Below are 15,566 nucleotides of genomic sequence, written 5' to 3' on the forward strand. Positions count from 1 at the left end.
AGAACTAAACACAATCCTTACAATATTGTCTGAGAAGCATTGGGACATCACCTCCAGTAGTTTAGACACTATGCCCCTCATAATGTGGTCTAAATTTTTGTTTGTTTGTCTTTCATGTCAAACTGCTCACTCATATTGAGTTTACAGTTTACTAAAATTTCCAGATCTTTTTCACTTGAACAGCTGTCTACCTATGCTTTTGCCATTTTGTGCATTATTGTTTTTGTTTAGTGATTTCAGCTGTATTCAACTTTTGTAGCCCCAATTGGAGTTTTCTTAGGAGAGATACTAGAATGGTTTGCCATTTCCTTCTTCAGCTCATTTTGCAGATGAAGAACTGGGGCAAACAGGGTTAAATGACTTGTTCAGGGTAACTCAACTAGCTAAGTGTCCAAGGCCAGATTTGAACTCTAGAAGTCTCTAGGCCACTTAGCATCCTATACATTACACACACACACAAAATTAAGTGTACATATAATTGGGGGGGGGGGGAATAAGACAATCAGAAAAAATAAAATAAAATCCAACCATAGTACTTTACATTGTAACTATGAAGTTCAGCATATTGTTCTTACCTTTTTGGATCTTTTAGGATCCTAGTTATTTGGAAGAATACATTACCCATTACATATGAACATTCTGTTATATGGTACTCAGTTTCCCATCACCTGTAAATTTGAAAGGCATGGCATCTATACTTCATCTAAGAATTTAATTAATGTGGAATCGTCAAAGATCAAGAATAGATATCTAGAATACTCTAATAGAAACTTCCCTCCAGTTTGATATCAACTATTATCACCACTCCTGGGATTTAATCATTCAACTAGTTTGGGATTAACTCAATGACCAAGATGTTCTAGTCCACATTCTTTATCTTGCCTACAAAATAATAAACAAAAAGCATTATATAACCTTCCAAATGCCTTGCTGAACTGCAGGTATCTAGGATGTATGACATTTCTCTGATTCTGATAATCCAATGATTCTGCAAAGAATTTGTCTTGTGGAGTGACATGTTTGGTTTTGAGATTAACTGTCCTTCATATAATCAATGTGCCTTCTAACCCTGTATCCACAGCAAATATTCTACTTTGTATTCAAGCAGAAATGTATGGCTTTCAGCTTATTGGGCACCTGTTTCTGATGGATTCTAAGGAGGAGATTTTGCTGCTTCTGGTAGTGAATGAAGATTGTCTTGATTACAGTCAAAGGGAGAAGGTGAAAGAGCTCCCTGATGAAATGACCCTTCCTTTCACATGGGTGGAAGCTGTATACTGGTGTTCCTATTGTTGTTATTCTCCTTCCTCATATTTCTCATAAAATATTGTCTGGCCCTTGCTTTTATCTTGTCTCAGTTCTTTGTATAATAAGCTATTTGTATACTCATTATTTTACCTATTATATTATAAATTTCAAAATAATAACAATGTATCTTTCACCTTTGTATCCCCTGTGCTAAAGGCAGCACGTGCTTATTGAATTCAGAAGTACAGAATGTCAGAAATGGTATAGCAATGTCAGCCAGGCTTGTGCTCAATAAATGCTTTTTGTTTTGTTCTGATTTTTACTTCAGTTTTCAGAAGGGAAGTTACTTGTCTAAGGTGATAACAAGGCTGGAACTTGAAGCTATATTTGTCCTCTGCTCTTGAAACCAGTGTTCTCTTCACTACAGCTTATTATCTGAATTGAAAAGGGCAAAGTGCTTGTAACATAGTAAAAGTGGTGAGTGGATAGGCAAAAAGTTCCTCGAGATATCTGGAACAACCTGAGGCAAGAAGTTCAGCCCTAACAGCTGAACTGGGACTATTATAATTCAAGGATATCAGCAGCAGTGTGATGGTAAATGTTTAACATCCATCTCTCCAGAAAATCCCTCTCTGTGACATATTTTTAGGCTTAATTTGCATTACTAACATTTTCTCTATTATTTTATTAAATCTAAACAATTAATAAAACAATAAGTTAAGAGTGAAATAAGGTTGCCCACTATCACTATTACTATTTAATATTGTATTAAAAATGCTAGTTTCGGCAATAAGAGTTGAGAAAGAGATTAAAGGAATTAGAGTCTGTAACGAGAAAACCAAATTATCACTCTTTGTAGATGATATGATGGTATACTTAGAGAACCCAGAGATTCTACTAAAAAGCTATTAGAAATAATCCACACCTTTAGCAAAGTTGCAGGATACAAAATAAATCCACATAAATTATCAGCATTCTTATATATCACTAACAAAATCCAACAGTTAGAGATACAAAGAGAAATTCCATTTAAAGTAACTGTCGATAGTATAAAATATTTGGGAATCTATCTGCCAAGGGAAAGTCAAGAACTACATGAGCAAAACTACAAGACACTTTCGACACAAATAAAGTCAGCTCTAAGCAATTGGAAAACTATTAAGTGCTCTTGGATAAGTTGAGTAAGTTTAATAAAGATGCCTAAACTAATCTATTTGTTTAATGCTATACCAATCAGACTCCCAAAAAACTATTTCAATGATCTAGGAAAAATAACAACAAAATTCATCTGGAAGAACAAAAGATCAAGACTTTCAAAGGAACTAATGAAAAGAAAAATCAAATGAAGGTGGCCTAGCTGTACCAGATCTAAAACTATATTATAAAGCAATAGTCACCAAAACCATTTGGCATTGGCTAAGAAATAGACTAGTTGATCAGTGGAATAGGTTAGGTTCAAAGGACAAAATAGTCAATAACTTTAATAATCTAGTGTTTGACAACCCCAAAGACCCCAGCTTTTGGTATAAGAATTCATTATTTGACAAAAACTGCTGGGAAAACTGAAAATTAGTGTGGCAGAAACTAGGCATTGACCCACACTTAACACCATACATTAAGATAAAGTCAAAATGGGTTCATGATGTAGGCATAAAGAATGAAATTGTAAATAAATTAGAAGAACATAGAATAGTTTGCCTCTCAGACCTGTGGTAGAGGAAGGAATTTGTGACTAAAGAAGAAGTAGAGATTATTACTGATCACAAAATAGAAAATTTTGATTATATCAAATTGAAAAGCTTTTGTATAAATAAAACTAATGCAGACAAGATTAGAAGGGAAACAATAAACTGGGAAAACATTTTTACAGTCAAAGGTTCTGATAAAGTCCTAATTTCCAAAATATGTAGAAAATTGACTCTAATTTATAAGAAATCAAGCCATTCTCCAATCGATAAATGGTCAAAGAATATGAACAGACAATTTTCAAATGAAGAAATTGAAACTATTTCTAGCCATATGAAAAAGATGCTCCAAGTCACTATTAATCAGAGAAATTCAAATTAAGACAACTCTGAGAAATGCAAATTAAGACAACTCTGAGATACCACTACACACCTGTCAGATTGTCTAGAATGACAGGGAAAGATAATGCGGAATGTTGGAGGGGGTGTGGGAAAACTGGGATACTGATGCATTGTTGGTGGAATTGTGAACACATCCAGCCATTCTGGAGAGTAGTTTGGAACTATGCTCAAAAAGTTATCAAACTGTGCATACCCTTTGATCCAGCAGTGTTACTACTGGGCTTATATCCCAAAGAGATTTTAAAGAAGGGAAAGGGACCTGTATGTGCCCAAATGTTTGTGGCAGCCCTGTTTGTAGTGGCTAGAAACTAGAAATTGAATGGATGCCCATCAGTTGGAGAATGGTTGAATAAATTGTGGTATATGAATGTTATGGAATATTTTTGTTCTGTAAGAAATGACCAGCAGGATGAATACAGAGAGGCTTGAGAGACTTACATGAACTGATGCTGAATGAAAAGAGCAGGACCAGGAGATCATTATATACTTTAACAACAATACTATATGATGATCAATTCTGATAGACATGGCCCTCTTCAACAATGAAATGAATCAAATCAGTTCTATTTGTTCAATAATGAACAGACCCAGCTACATCCAGGGAAAGAACTCTGGGAAATGAAGGTATGGCAAAGTGGGAAATGAAGGAAATAGTATTTCTAATCCCTCTGTTTTTGTCCGCTTGCATTTTTTATTTCATTCACAGGTTAATTGTACATCATTTCAAAGTCTGATTCTTCTTGTGCAGCAAAATAACTGTATGGCTATATATACATATATTGTATTTAACATATACTTTAACATATTTAACATGTATTGGACTACCTGCCATCTGAGGGAGGAGGTGGGGGGAAGGAGGGAAAAAGTTGGAACAGAAGGTTTTGCAAGGGTCAATGCTGAAAAATTACCCATGTATATATCTTGTAAATAAAAAGCTATAATAAAAAATAAAAATAAAATAAATAAGTAAAAATTACATTTCTTTGATAACATTAAAAAAATAAAAATAAACAATAAGTTAAGAACGAATCTCTTCTCATGAGTTTTTAACCCAGTATGCCTCTGGGTATATCTTCCAGTTTTATATTTGGGCTGAGATCTGAGGGTAACCTCATCTTGGTAGGAGGCCCAAGATTTGAATAAAGCCAGAAAAGAAGGAATCAGTTCTGGGGGCAGCAAAAGCCATTCATGTCTCTTAAAAAAAAATCCCCTTGTTCCTTTGCAGAAGTCAGGGTTTTGGGGTGTGGAACTCTACATCTAATATCAGATCTTTTCAACGAGTTGATTGGTTTTACTGATTTTTTTTCTTTCCCATCTGATTTTGTTTTTAATTTTTAAAATTTAAAATGGTTCCCTGGGAAGAAGGAAAAGGAAGATTTACTAGGCAGAGTGCACTAGAACCAAGAGACCGTTGCTAAATTTTTAGTATAAGCAAAATTATTTAAACTAGGACTTGATTTATTGTTTTGTTGTTATCTAGACTTAACGAGACAAAGAATAATTCCAGATTGCTTTTCAAAATGTTTGAGAGCAACTAGTTCATAGTTCCATCAACAATAAATTAGGGTTCCAAATGTTCCACATCTCCTCCAACATTTGTCACTTTCTCCTTCAATATGTCAGCCAGACTGATAGGTATAAGATGTTATCTCAAGATTGTTTTAATTTGCATTTACCTAAGCAAGTAAAATATAAAGCATTTTTTAATATGACTATAAATTGTTTTTATTTCTTCACTGGAAACTTTCCTGGGAGGCAACTAGATGGAGTACTGGCCCTAGAGTCAGGAAGACGCAGTTCAAATCCAGCCTCAGACATTTAATACTTACTAGTTTTATGATCCTGGGCAAGTCACTTAACCCCAATACCTCACAAAAACAAAACAAAATGAAACAAAACAAACAAAAAAAAAAAACCCACCACCAACAACAAAAACTGAATGTACATATCCTTTGATGGTTTGTGAATGGAAATGACTAATATTCCTACAGGTTTGACAAAATTCTTTACATATTTGAGATATGAGATCTTTTTTTTTTTAAATTTCTATTTAATAATTACTTTATATTGACACTCGTTTCTGTTCCAATTTTTTTTCCCTTCCTCCCTCCTCCCCCTCCCCTAGATGGCAAGCAGTCCTTTATATGTTGGATATGTTGCAGTATATCCTAGATACAATAGAGATATGAGATCTTTATCTGAGAAACTGTATAAAAATTATTTCTCAGTTTGCTTTCCTTCTATATGAAAATTGTTTAATCTAATGTAATTGAAAGTTTCCATTTTATATTTCATATCACTATCTATTATTTATTCATAAGTTATTCACCTATCCATAAGTCTGATAGTACATGTTTTTCAGCTTTTCTTATAATAGCTCTCTTTAGATGTAGGTCACATATCCACTTTGACCTTATCTTGGTAAAAGGAGTTAGATATTATTCTATGCCCAATTTCTGCCAGATTGCTTTTCAGTTTTCCCAATAATTTTTACCAAATAGTGAATTCTTCACCAACATTTAAGTCTTTATACTTCTCCAATACAAGGTTGCTATAATAAATTGTATGTCTACAGGTAGCTAGGTGGCATAGGAGATAGAGCATGAGCCTTGAAGTCAGGAGGACCTGAGTTCTAATTTGACTTCAGACACTTAACACTTCGTGGCTATGTGACCCTGGATAAGTCACTTAACCCCAATTGCATTGGGGAAAAAAATTGTACTTCTACTCTCTTCCATTAGACTACCTTTTTATTTCTTAGTCAGTATTAGTTAGTTTTGATAATTACTACCTGGTAATATTGTTTAAGATCTAATACTGCTGAACTTCCTTCCTTTATATCTTTTTCCTTTAATAATCTTGACTGTTTTTTACAGAACAAGTGAATTTTATTATTTTTTAACTAATAATTTTTGGTTATTTAATAGTGATAACATTGAATATATAAATTAGTTTAGGTAAAATTGTTGTTTTTATTTATTGGCCCTGTCTACACATAACAACTAATGTTTCTCCCATTATTTAAATATAGATTTATTTGTATAAAATTATTTTATTTATTTTTTATGCATAAATTTTGTTTATAAGATTTCTGGCAGGTGTATTCCTTGGTATTTTATACTAGAGTTATTTCAAATGGGGTATCTTTCACTATCTTTTCTTGCAGGGTTTTATTTATGATATATAGGAATGCTGGTAATTTCCATTTATTTAATATTCATTTAGAAAACATTAATAATGAAAATTAAACTTAAAAATGTGTCCTACATACTTTTTCCTAGAGGGCAAATTGTTAAACATTTGCTAGCACAACTCTGATGATGAAACAAATTTTAATGACAGAAAAGCAAAAGATATCAATAAAAGTTATTTTTAAAAATAAAGTAACAATTTAAAAAATTTTCTCCAAGAAACCAGTACTTCTTTTAAATCATACTCCAATCAATAAGTGTGTTTTCTCATACTCTAACGCTCTTTAATCATGAAACAATTATTTGCAAATGAGCTTAAAGGACATAATAATAATATCATTATTTCCTATATCCCGTAAATTATCTTATTTTGTTTTCCTGAAACTATTTTTATACTCACATTTTTAGTTTGTTTATTTTTTAATATCAAAGTTCTTTTTATGCCCCCTTTAAATCATCAATAACTGACATCCAAATAAGAAATCATCCTACATCTTTAAGAGGGTGACTTGACTACTTATATTTATGTCATAATTTTTTTTTGTCCAAAACATCTATTTGAAAGCTATGTGTTTCTTCTCAAGCCATTCTCCAATTGATAAATGGTCAAAGGATATGAACAGACAATTCTCAGACAAAGAAATTGAAACTATTTCTAGCCATATGAAAAGATGCTCCAAGTCATTATTAATCAGAGAAATGCAAATTAAGACAACTCTGAGATACCACTACACACTTATCAGATTGACTAGAATGACAGAGAAAGATAATGCGGAATATTGGAGGGATGTGGGGAAAATGGGACACTGATACATTGCTGATGGAATTGTGAACACATCCAGCCATTCTAGAGAGCAATTTGGAACTTTGCTCAAAAAGTTATCACAGTGTGCATACCCTTTGATCCAGCAGTGTTTCTACTGGGCTTATACCCCAAAGAGATACTAAAGAAGGGAAAGGGATCCACATGTGCAAAAATGTTTGTGGCAGCCCTGTTTGCAGTGGCCAGAAACTGGAAACTGAGTGGATGTCCATCAATTGGAAAATGGCTGAATAAATTGTGGTATATGGATGTTATGGAATATTATTGTTGTGTAAGAAATGACCAGCAGGATAATTTCAGAAAGGCCTGGAGAGACTTACATGAACTGATGCTGAGTGAAATGAGCAGGACCAGGAGATCATTATATACTTTAACAACAATACTATATGATGATCAATTCTGATGGACCTGGCCATCCTCAGCAATGAGATGAAACAAATCAGTTCCAATAGAGCAGTAATGAAATGAATCAACTACACCCAGTGAAAGAACTCTGGGAGATGACTATGAACCACTACATAGAATTCCCAATCCCTCTATTTTTATCTGCCTGCATTTTTGATTTCCTTCACAGGTTAATTATACACTATTTCAAAGTCCAGTTCTTTTTGTACCGCAAAATAACTGTTTGAACATGTATACTTATTTTGTATTTAATTTATACTTTAACATATTTAACATGTATTGGTCAACCTGCCATCTGGGGAAGGGGGTGGGGAGGAGGATAATTAAAAAAAATTTTTAAAAAGCTATGTTTCTTCATATATAAAACCAACCATCGTTATTAATGTTGCTATTGTATAAATTGTTCTTTTCATTCTGCCTACTTTACTCTACATTAGTTCCTCAAAGACTCCCCAGGATCCTCTGACATCATTCCTTTCACCATTTCCTATAATAAAATAATATTCCATTACATAAGCCCATAATTTGTTCAGCCACTCCTCAAAGGGAATCTCCATAATTTTTGGTTCTTTGTCTCTACAGAGAGTTACTATAAATAGTTTTGTATAAATAGGGCCTTTTATGTGCCAAAATGTTTGTGGCAGCCCTGTTTGTAGTGGCTAGAAGCTGGAAAATGAAAGGATGTCCATCAATTGGAGAATGGTTGAGTAAATTGTGGTATATGAACGTTATGGAATATTATTGTTCTGTAAGAAATGACCAGCAGGATGAATACAGAGAGGCCTGGCGAGACTTACATGAACTGATACTAAGTGAAATGAGCAGAACCAGGAGATCATTATATACCTCAGCAATGATACTGTTTGAGGATGTATTCTGATGGAAGTGGATTTCTTTGACAAAGAGAAGATCTAACTCAGTTTCAATTGATCAAGGATGGACAGAAGTAGCTACACCCAAAGAAAGAACACTGGGAAATGAATGTAAACTGCTTGCATTTCTGTTTTTCTTCCCGGGTTATTTATACCTTCTGAATCCAATTCTCCCTGTGCATCAAGAGAACTGTTCGATTCTGCACACATATATTGTATCTAGGATATACTGTAACCTATTTAACATGTAAAGGACTACTTGCCATCTGGGGGAGAGGGTGGAGGGAGGAAGGGGAAAAATTGGAACAGAAGTGAGTGCAAGGAATAATGCTGTAAAAAATTACCCAGGCATGGGCTCTGTCAATAAAAAGTTATAATTTTTTTTAAAAAAAAGGAAAAAAAATAAAAAGGCATTTTGGACATTGCTGAAATGTTTTTAAAAAATAAATAAATAAATAGGGCCTTTTCACCTTTGATTCTGAGACAATATGCACAGGTTAGTAACTTTTGGGGCATAATTCAAATTGTTTTCCAACAGGAGAACAATTTATATGGCTACAATTATGTAAAGGAAAACATCTTTAAAAAGGTTTAAGAACTCAGACTGATAAAGTGACTGATCATAACTTCAGAAAACTAATAACATGTTTCTCACTTTTGGTGGTGAGATGATGCATTAGAGATGTCGCATGAGACATATTTTCTGACAAGGACAGTATCTCATCTGTGTTGTTTGGCTATATTTGTCACTACACTTTGCTTGACTATTTGTTATAAGCAAGGGCTTTTTTTTTCTCAGTGTGAATCAAGTTATGAAGGGAAGGATATCAATAACAATGCCAAAAGTAAAAAAAAAAAGATAAGATCACTGATAAAACATTAATAATATAAAGAGAAAACTGAGCTGAGTCATTTAACCTTTCTGCCTTAGTTTTCTCATCTGTAAAATAAGGATGGCACCTATTTCCCAAGGTTGTTGCGAGGATAAAAATGTGATAATATTTATAAAGCACATACAAATACTGGTTATAATCAGCATCATTATTTTTACCATTTTGTATACTATGTATATTCTAGTGTTTAGTTAGTTTTTCTTATGATGTGGACTTATTCTCTTCCCCCTCTCAAAAGAAACCCATCTGGTTATTATCAGATATTACCAATTCCTAAACTATCCTGTTTGTATAGAATAATTGTGAGCTCAGAACTTTTTATCAGCCTCCATTGTTTCTCCCCATCTTCTATGCATCTTTAAACAAACTAAGATATTTTTTAGCATATCTTAAGCTAGATCTGGAATCTAGACTTCCAGGTGCATTCCAGCTGCTCCCTGATCCCTCTCTCTGAGCTTCCACTTTTATTTCCCTGATTTCCCCAAAAAAAACCCAAGGCTGTATTTTCCCTATAAATGATCTACTCCTGATGATCTTTGCTAAGTCCTTTTCAAGAATAAGCCCAGGTAAGTTACTCTCTCTCCCTCTCCCTCAGAGAGTCTTCCCTTTAATGGTCATTCTACTTGCTGTGGCTAACTCTGGTTAGTCTGCTAAACTCCTATATGGATCTCACCTGCCAGTCAGTGGTTTACTTCCACCTCATAAAATACAGCCTTTCTCCTGGATAATTGTGGGGAACTTATCATTTCCTTGCTAACTATGTACTGTCCCAACTCTATTTCATATTTACCACTCCCGGTGCCTCCTTATTTTGTCTTCTCCTAAATAAACCTACCTTTTGCCAAAGAGAGTGGCCATTGTGCATTTATCATATGTTTACTTTGAACTAGGAATTTCTACTCTGACTTCATCACTAAACTAATATTTTTTCCTTAACTTCTTCTTTTTTTTTTTTTTAACCAAAGGTTAGCTCAAAGAGAAGGGGGAGGAGAAAGGGATGTATCCAGAAGTGAACATGATGCAATAACAGTCATAAATAAAAGTAACATGTGGAAAAAGTAAGAGGAAGGGAGAGGCAGGAGGAAAGGGGAAGGAAGAGAGACAGAGACAGAGAAAGGAAAAGAAAGAGAGAAAAAAAAACAGAGAACACAGAAAGAGAAACAGAGAGGGGAGAGAGAGAGAAAGAAAGAAAAGGAGAGGGAGAAAGAGAGAAAGAAAAGGAGAAGTAGGGAAGGAGGGAGGGAGAGACAGAGAGAGAGGAAGGGAGTTCAGAATAAAATATAGACAAGAAGGGCAGAGGTTTGATACAATTATGTCAAATTTAATATGGTCTTTAAAAAGCCCCCACAAAGAATACATGTAGCCCCAGTTCCAAAGCCCATTTTATGGCATTCTCTTCTTGTTGAGAGTTGAAGAGAGGAGTGAAGCTCTAGCCTTCTAGGATAGTTAACTCTTCAAACTCCCAGTTGCTTTCATCCCTTGTGATTTCCAGCTTACAAAGGGAAGACCCCACTTCAGGTGGCTAAAGGAAAAGACTCCAGGAAGACATGAAAGAAGCTAGCGATACCCATTATGCTATTCTTCAGGCTTTGGGGAATTTCCTCTTGATGAGACAAGGACTGAGCTACCTGCTTTCCAGAGGAAGAACTCCTTCCTTCACTGTATTGTCTGTGTATTCTTTTATACACACTGAAGTGAGCTATGATGTGGGGTTTGGCAACGTTGGGGTTCAGTCATGTGAAAAATTCACAATGGCCATTCTCTCTGGCAAAAGGTAGATTTATTTAGGGGAATAAATTATATTCCCCTATATGTGTGTATATATAGATATATCCCCAAAATGACAGGATATAATAGACACTGGGAAAGGTAAACATGAAATAGAGTGGGAGAGCATTTACAAGACAAGTTCCTCAGTGGAACTCACAATTGCCTGTAGAAAGGGAGCCCCCCATGAGGCTGGGACGTGTCCTTAGCTGGCAGGTTAAATCCTGGAAGGGACTCAGCACCCCAAAAGAGTTAGCTGTAAGGAGGAGAAGGGGGGTTAGGAAGCCTAGGGGAGTCAGGGGAGATACCCTGTGGTGTAGAGGAAGGGAAAAGAACCCCGAGGCAGAGTGCTGCGGAGGACTGACCCAAAGGAGGGCAGTAACTATGGCATGGATTGTACCTTGTCTTAGAGGGAGAATTTAGCCTCCGGGACTGGACATAACTTGTATTTCTGACTGGATTACCTCCAGGGGATGGGACCCTGGAACTAAACTGAGACTTCTTCCTACCTGCCCCGGGGAATAATTTTCCTCTCCCCAGCGCACCCACCATTTAGGACCTCATCATATACCTTCTCTGATTTAAGATTTGCTATGATTTGAATTTTTACTGAAGTAATAATAAAGGTACTAGAGATATAATATAAGTAGAAATATGAAATAGAGCATAATTGTTAAAGAAGATTATGAAAATAATATAATAGAGATTTAGTTCACAACATGGAGCAACCATGACAAGCCGTCCATCACGGATAACAGATTTGGTTTTTTATTACATAAATAGGACACAGGCTCAAACCAACCACAGCTAAGCAAGGCAGAGTCATAGGTGATTGCTTTTGGGGCGACACTACTTTTATAACTCAGGGAAGATGGTAGAATGAAGGGTAGGGCAGGATCTAGCAGGGGTCCTCAAACTTTTTAAATAGGGGGCCAGTTCACTGTCCCTCAGACTGTTGGAGGGCCGGACTATAGTAAAAACAAAAACTTTGTTTTGTGGGCCTTTAAATAAAGAAACTTCATACCCTGAGTAAGGGGGATAAAGGTCCTCAGCTGCTACATCTGGCCCGCGGGCAGTAGTTTAAGGACCCCTGAAGGGGAGAAACAGGGAAGGAATTTGGTAGTAGGAGGTATTAAAGGCAGGATCTAGGGACAAGGTTGTATAATCAGATATCGAGACTCTCTTAAAGACAGTTTGGGATGAGTTCCCATTAAGGCTATCTTAAATATTCTAATCAAGACAGTCTGGGAAAACTTGAGTTCCCATCATGGCTGACCACAGGATAGGATGGGTTGTTTTAGCAATTCCTAAGAATAAGGTGATTCAGTCCACAAGCTGGTCCCAAGTTCCCAGTATTTACTATTTACTGTGTATGTTTATTATGGAACTGGTATTTGGTGGGAAAGGGATCAAGCCTTGGAAATGAAACTTGGGGTCCTCCCTCCCCACCAACAAGAACACAGCGGTAAGAAGTTAGCTTAAACCTGATCCTATCTCCTAGAGTCAAAGAATAATATTTAAGGGAACAAATAGATATGCTATTAATGGGGTACATCCTCTGAGGAGAGCAGAGCAGTGACTCTGACCTCTTGCTTCTCCTGGAAGGAATTAAAGTCTCCCTTAGAGAAGGGGGGAAGACCAGAAGAGCCTGGAGATGTTTATTCTACCTCCCTTCAGGCCATCTGTGAAGTGGGACAAGCCTCCCTCCGCACACCAGGGCCTCCCTACACGTGGGGTTCACTGTCTATGTAACAGAAGTTCACTATTTTATATCCAGTGTTGTTCCAGTGTATGTGGAAAGTTCATGCGCATAATAAAAATAAATTTTAAAATGAAAACATAAAAAGACGCTGGCTGAGTGTCATCGGATCAAAAGAAAAAGCAAAGGTCCTCTTGTTCTTAAAGGTCCATTTGCTTAGTTTGCAGGCTGTTCTATTTTGTGTTCAAAGTATGCCCAAAGCTAATTCAAAACCAGGAAGATTCTTTGCTCTGTAGGGGTTTACATTCCAAAGACAAGATGAAAGGAGATGCAGATAAACATACATGGAGGGTATTTTACAAAAATGCATTTGGAAAGATAAAAGGAATTTTTTGAAAAGCAAATTTTTATTGGGGGATATTTTTGCTTGATTCAAAAACAATAAGTATGCAAAAAAAATCTTCATTTGCTCCCTCTTGCCTTATCAAATAAAATTGTTCATAAGATCTGAAGCTAAAAGGAACCTCAGAGATCAAATTGTCAGAGAATCTTAGAGTTAGGAGGAACCTAAGAGGCAATCCAATCCGAATATTTGCTTCCCTCTATAAAAATTTCTAGCAAATGATCCATTTAACTTCTGCTGGAAGACTGTTAGTAAAGGGGGACCCATTATTTCCTGAGAAAATCCATTTCATTTCTAGATAGATTTGATTGTTACAAAATATTTTCTTAACCCTAAATCCATAGCTTTTGCCCATTGTTCCCAATTTTGCCTTTTTGAGCTAGGTAAAGTACAACCCCTTTATTTTATTACCTTCCTATTCCAATCTACCTTGATATTTTCCATGTCTCCAAGAACAAAGGATCACATAAAACACTGATATGGTATAGCTTCTAGGGAAGTTTTGGGGTCCCCTGACCTTGGGGGGCTTCTGTTCTAACAATAAGTCAGTAATCCTAAATCTTCTGGTTCTGCCTCAGGAAACTCCCACAGATCAAACTCCTGAAGCCATAGTGAATAAGACCATTCCTCAATTCATTGCTGACTGATAATCTGGTCAGTAATAAAGAGAACCAAATTCCTTCCTACCTATGAGCCAAAGAATTAGCATATCAATGATTGAAAGTTAGATAAATATATCTTCTTGCTTCTGTTTCTCTGCTGAATTCCCTTACAATTGAGTCTGCTTTATAATGGCTTTACTATTACAATAAAACTTTGCCCTTGGCTAAAGAGATGGCCTCAAGCCTACATATTCTTTTGAGATACCTCACAACACCAGCCTGGGACTCCAAACTTTTGGGGTCTCCCCCTTTCCCAACCTCAACCCCACCAACAATAACCACCATGTTATTTCTAAAACATAAACCTAATGTGTGAGTCTCTTGATCAATAAACTCCAGTGGCTCCCTGTTACCCCTAAGATCAAATACAAAATGTCCTGTTTGGCACTTAAAACCTTTGGCTCCAATCTGCCTTATGAAGCTTGCTCATATAACATTATTCCTTTTCATGCATATTATATTATAGTCAAATTGGCCATTTTGTACTATTCCTCCCACATATTCGGTCTCCCATTTCTGGCCATTTGCACATGCTGTGAATTCTTCCTAGAATGTACTCCTTTATTTCTATTTTTAAAAATCCCTACTTTAAAAAAATGGCTCAGATACTTATTAACTATGTGACCCTGTATTTCCTACATGAAACACTTCCTATTCCCCTATGCCTTGCTCTAAAAATTTAACTCATATTTATTCTGTATATACTCATATTTATTCTGTATATACTTTTATGGATATGTATTATTCTCCTCTCATTTTTGTTTTTATATCCCTAATACCTCATACAATGTCTAGCACATAATAAATGCTTAAAAAATACTTGTTCATTGGTTGATTGTTAAGGAAACTAAGATTAGGAGAAGTAGATATGTTTGCCCAACATCCCACAAGTAGTAAGTAGAATATCTGGGATTTGAACTCAGGATCTCTGACTTCAGATGCATAGTATAAATTTTAAGTATAATTTTTTAATTATAAGTATATATATGTATGTATACTTACATACATATATATAAGTATAGATAAATATAAATATAGAAGTATACATTTTTGATCTTGCCATTTAAAACTCTCCATTCATCTGTTCCAAACTTACCTCACATTATCACCTTTCAACTGTCCTTCATCAAGGCCCAATTGAACTAGTTGTCTCCAATTCTCATTCTGCCCTTTTGTTTCCATGCCTTTATCACCTTCATTTCTTTGTTTCCTCATTCTTGAATTGTACTTCCCTCTATTTTCATCTACTGAATTACTTGTATGTGTCTTTTCTCCTATTAGATTGCAAGCTCCAGATCTAGGGGACTATGGAGATAGAACACAACATATACTGTTGGACTTCCTTGATGTGTTAGTTTTACCCAAATGCTTTTATATTTCTCTTTCATTTTTCTGTCATAATTTATGGCTCTCTAAGTAGAGTGGGAAAGATATATTGTGAAATGAAAGTAATATAAAAACAAAAGCTATTAATAACATTTTAAAAATAAATTAATTGACATAGATAATTGGACTC

General features: G+C 35.3%; 1 protein-coding gene across 1 annotated transcript in view; it reads right to left on the reverse strand.

Annotated features, from left to right (window-relative positions):
- RAB11FIP1 (RAB11 family interacting protein 1) overlaps nucleotides 1–15,295 on the reverse strand; it is a 64,945-nt gene extending 49,650 nt beyond the window's left edge. Inside the window, exon 1 of the mRNA XM_051975515.1 lies at nucleotides 15,147–15,295. Within this exon, the coding sequence (XP_051831475.1) occupies nucleotides 15,147–15,265 (119 nt within the window). The 5' untranslated portion in view covers nucleotides 15,266–15,295. The remainder of the gene's footprint in view (nucleotides 1–15,146) is intronic.
- Between the last annotated feature and the right edge of the window lie 271 nt (nucleotides 15,296–15,566).

This window comes from Antechinus flavipes, chromosome 2, assembly GCF_016432865.1.
Source record: "Antechinus flavipes isolate AdamAnt ecotype Samford, QLD, Australia chromosome 2, AdamAnt_v2, whole genome shotgun sequence".
NCBI classification, from domain to species: Eukaryota; Metazoa; Chordata; class Mammalia; order Dasyuromorphia; family Dasyuridae; genus Antechinus; species Antechinus flavipes.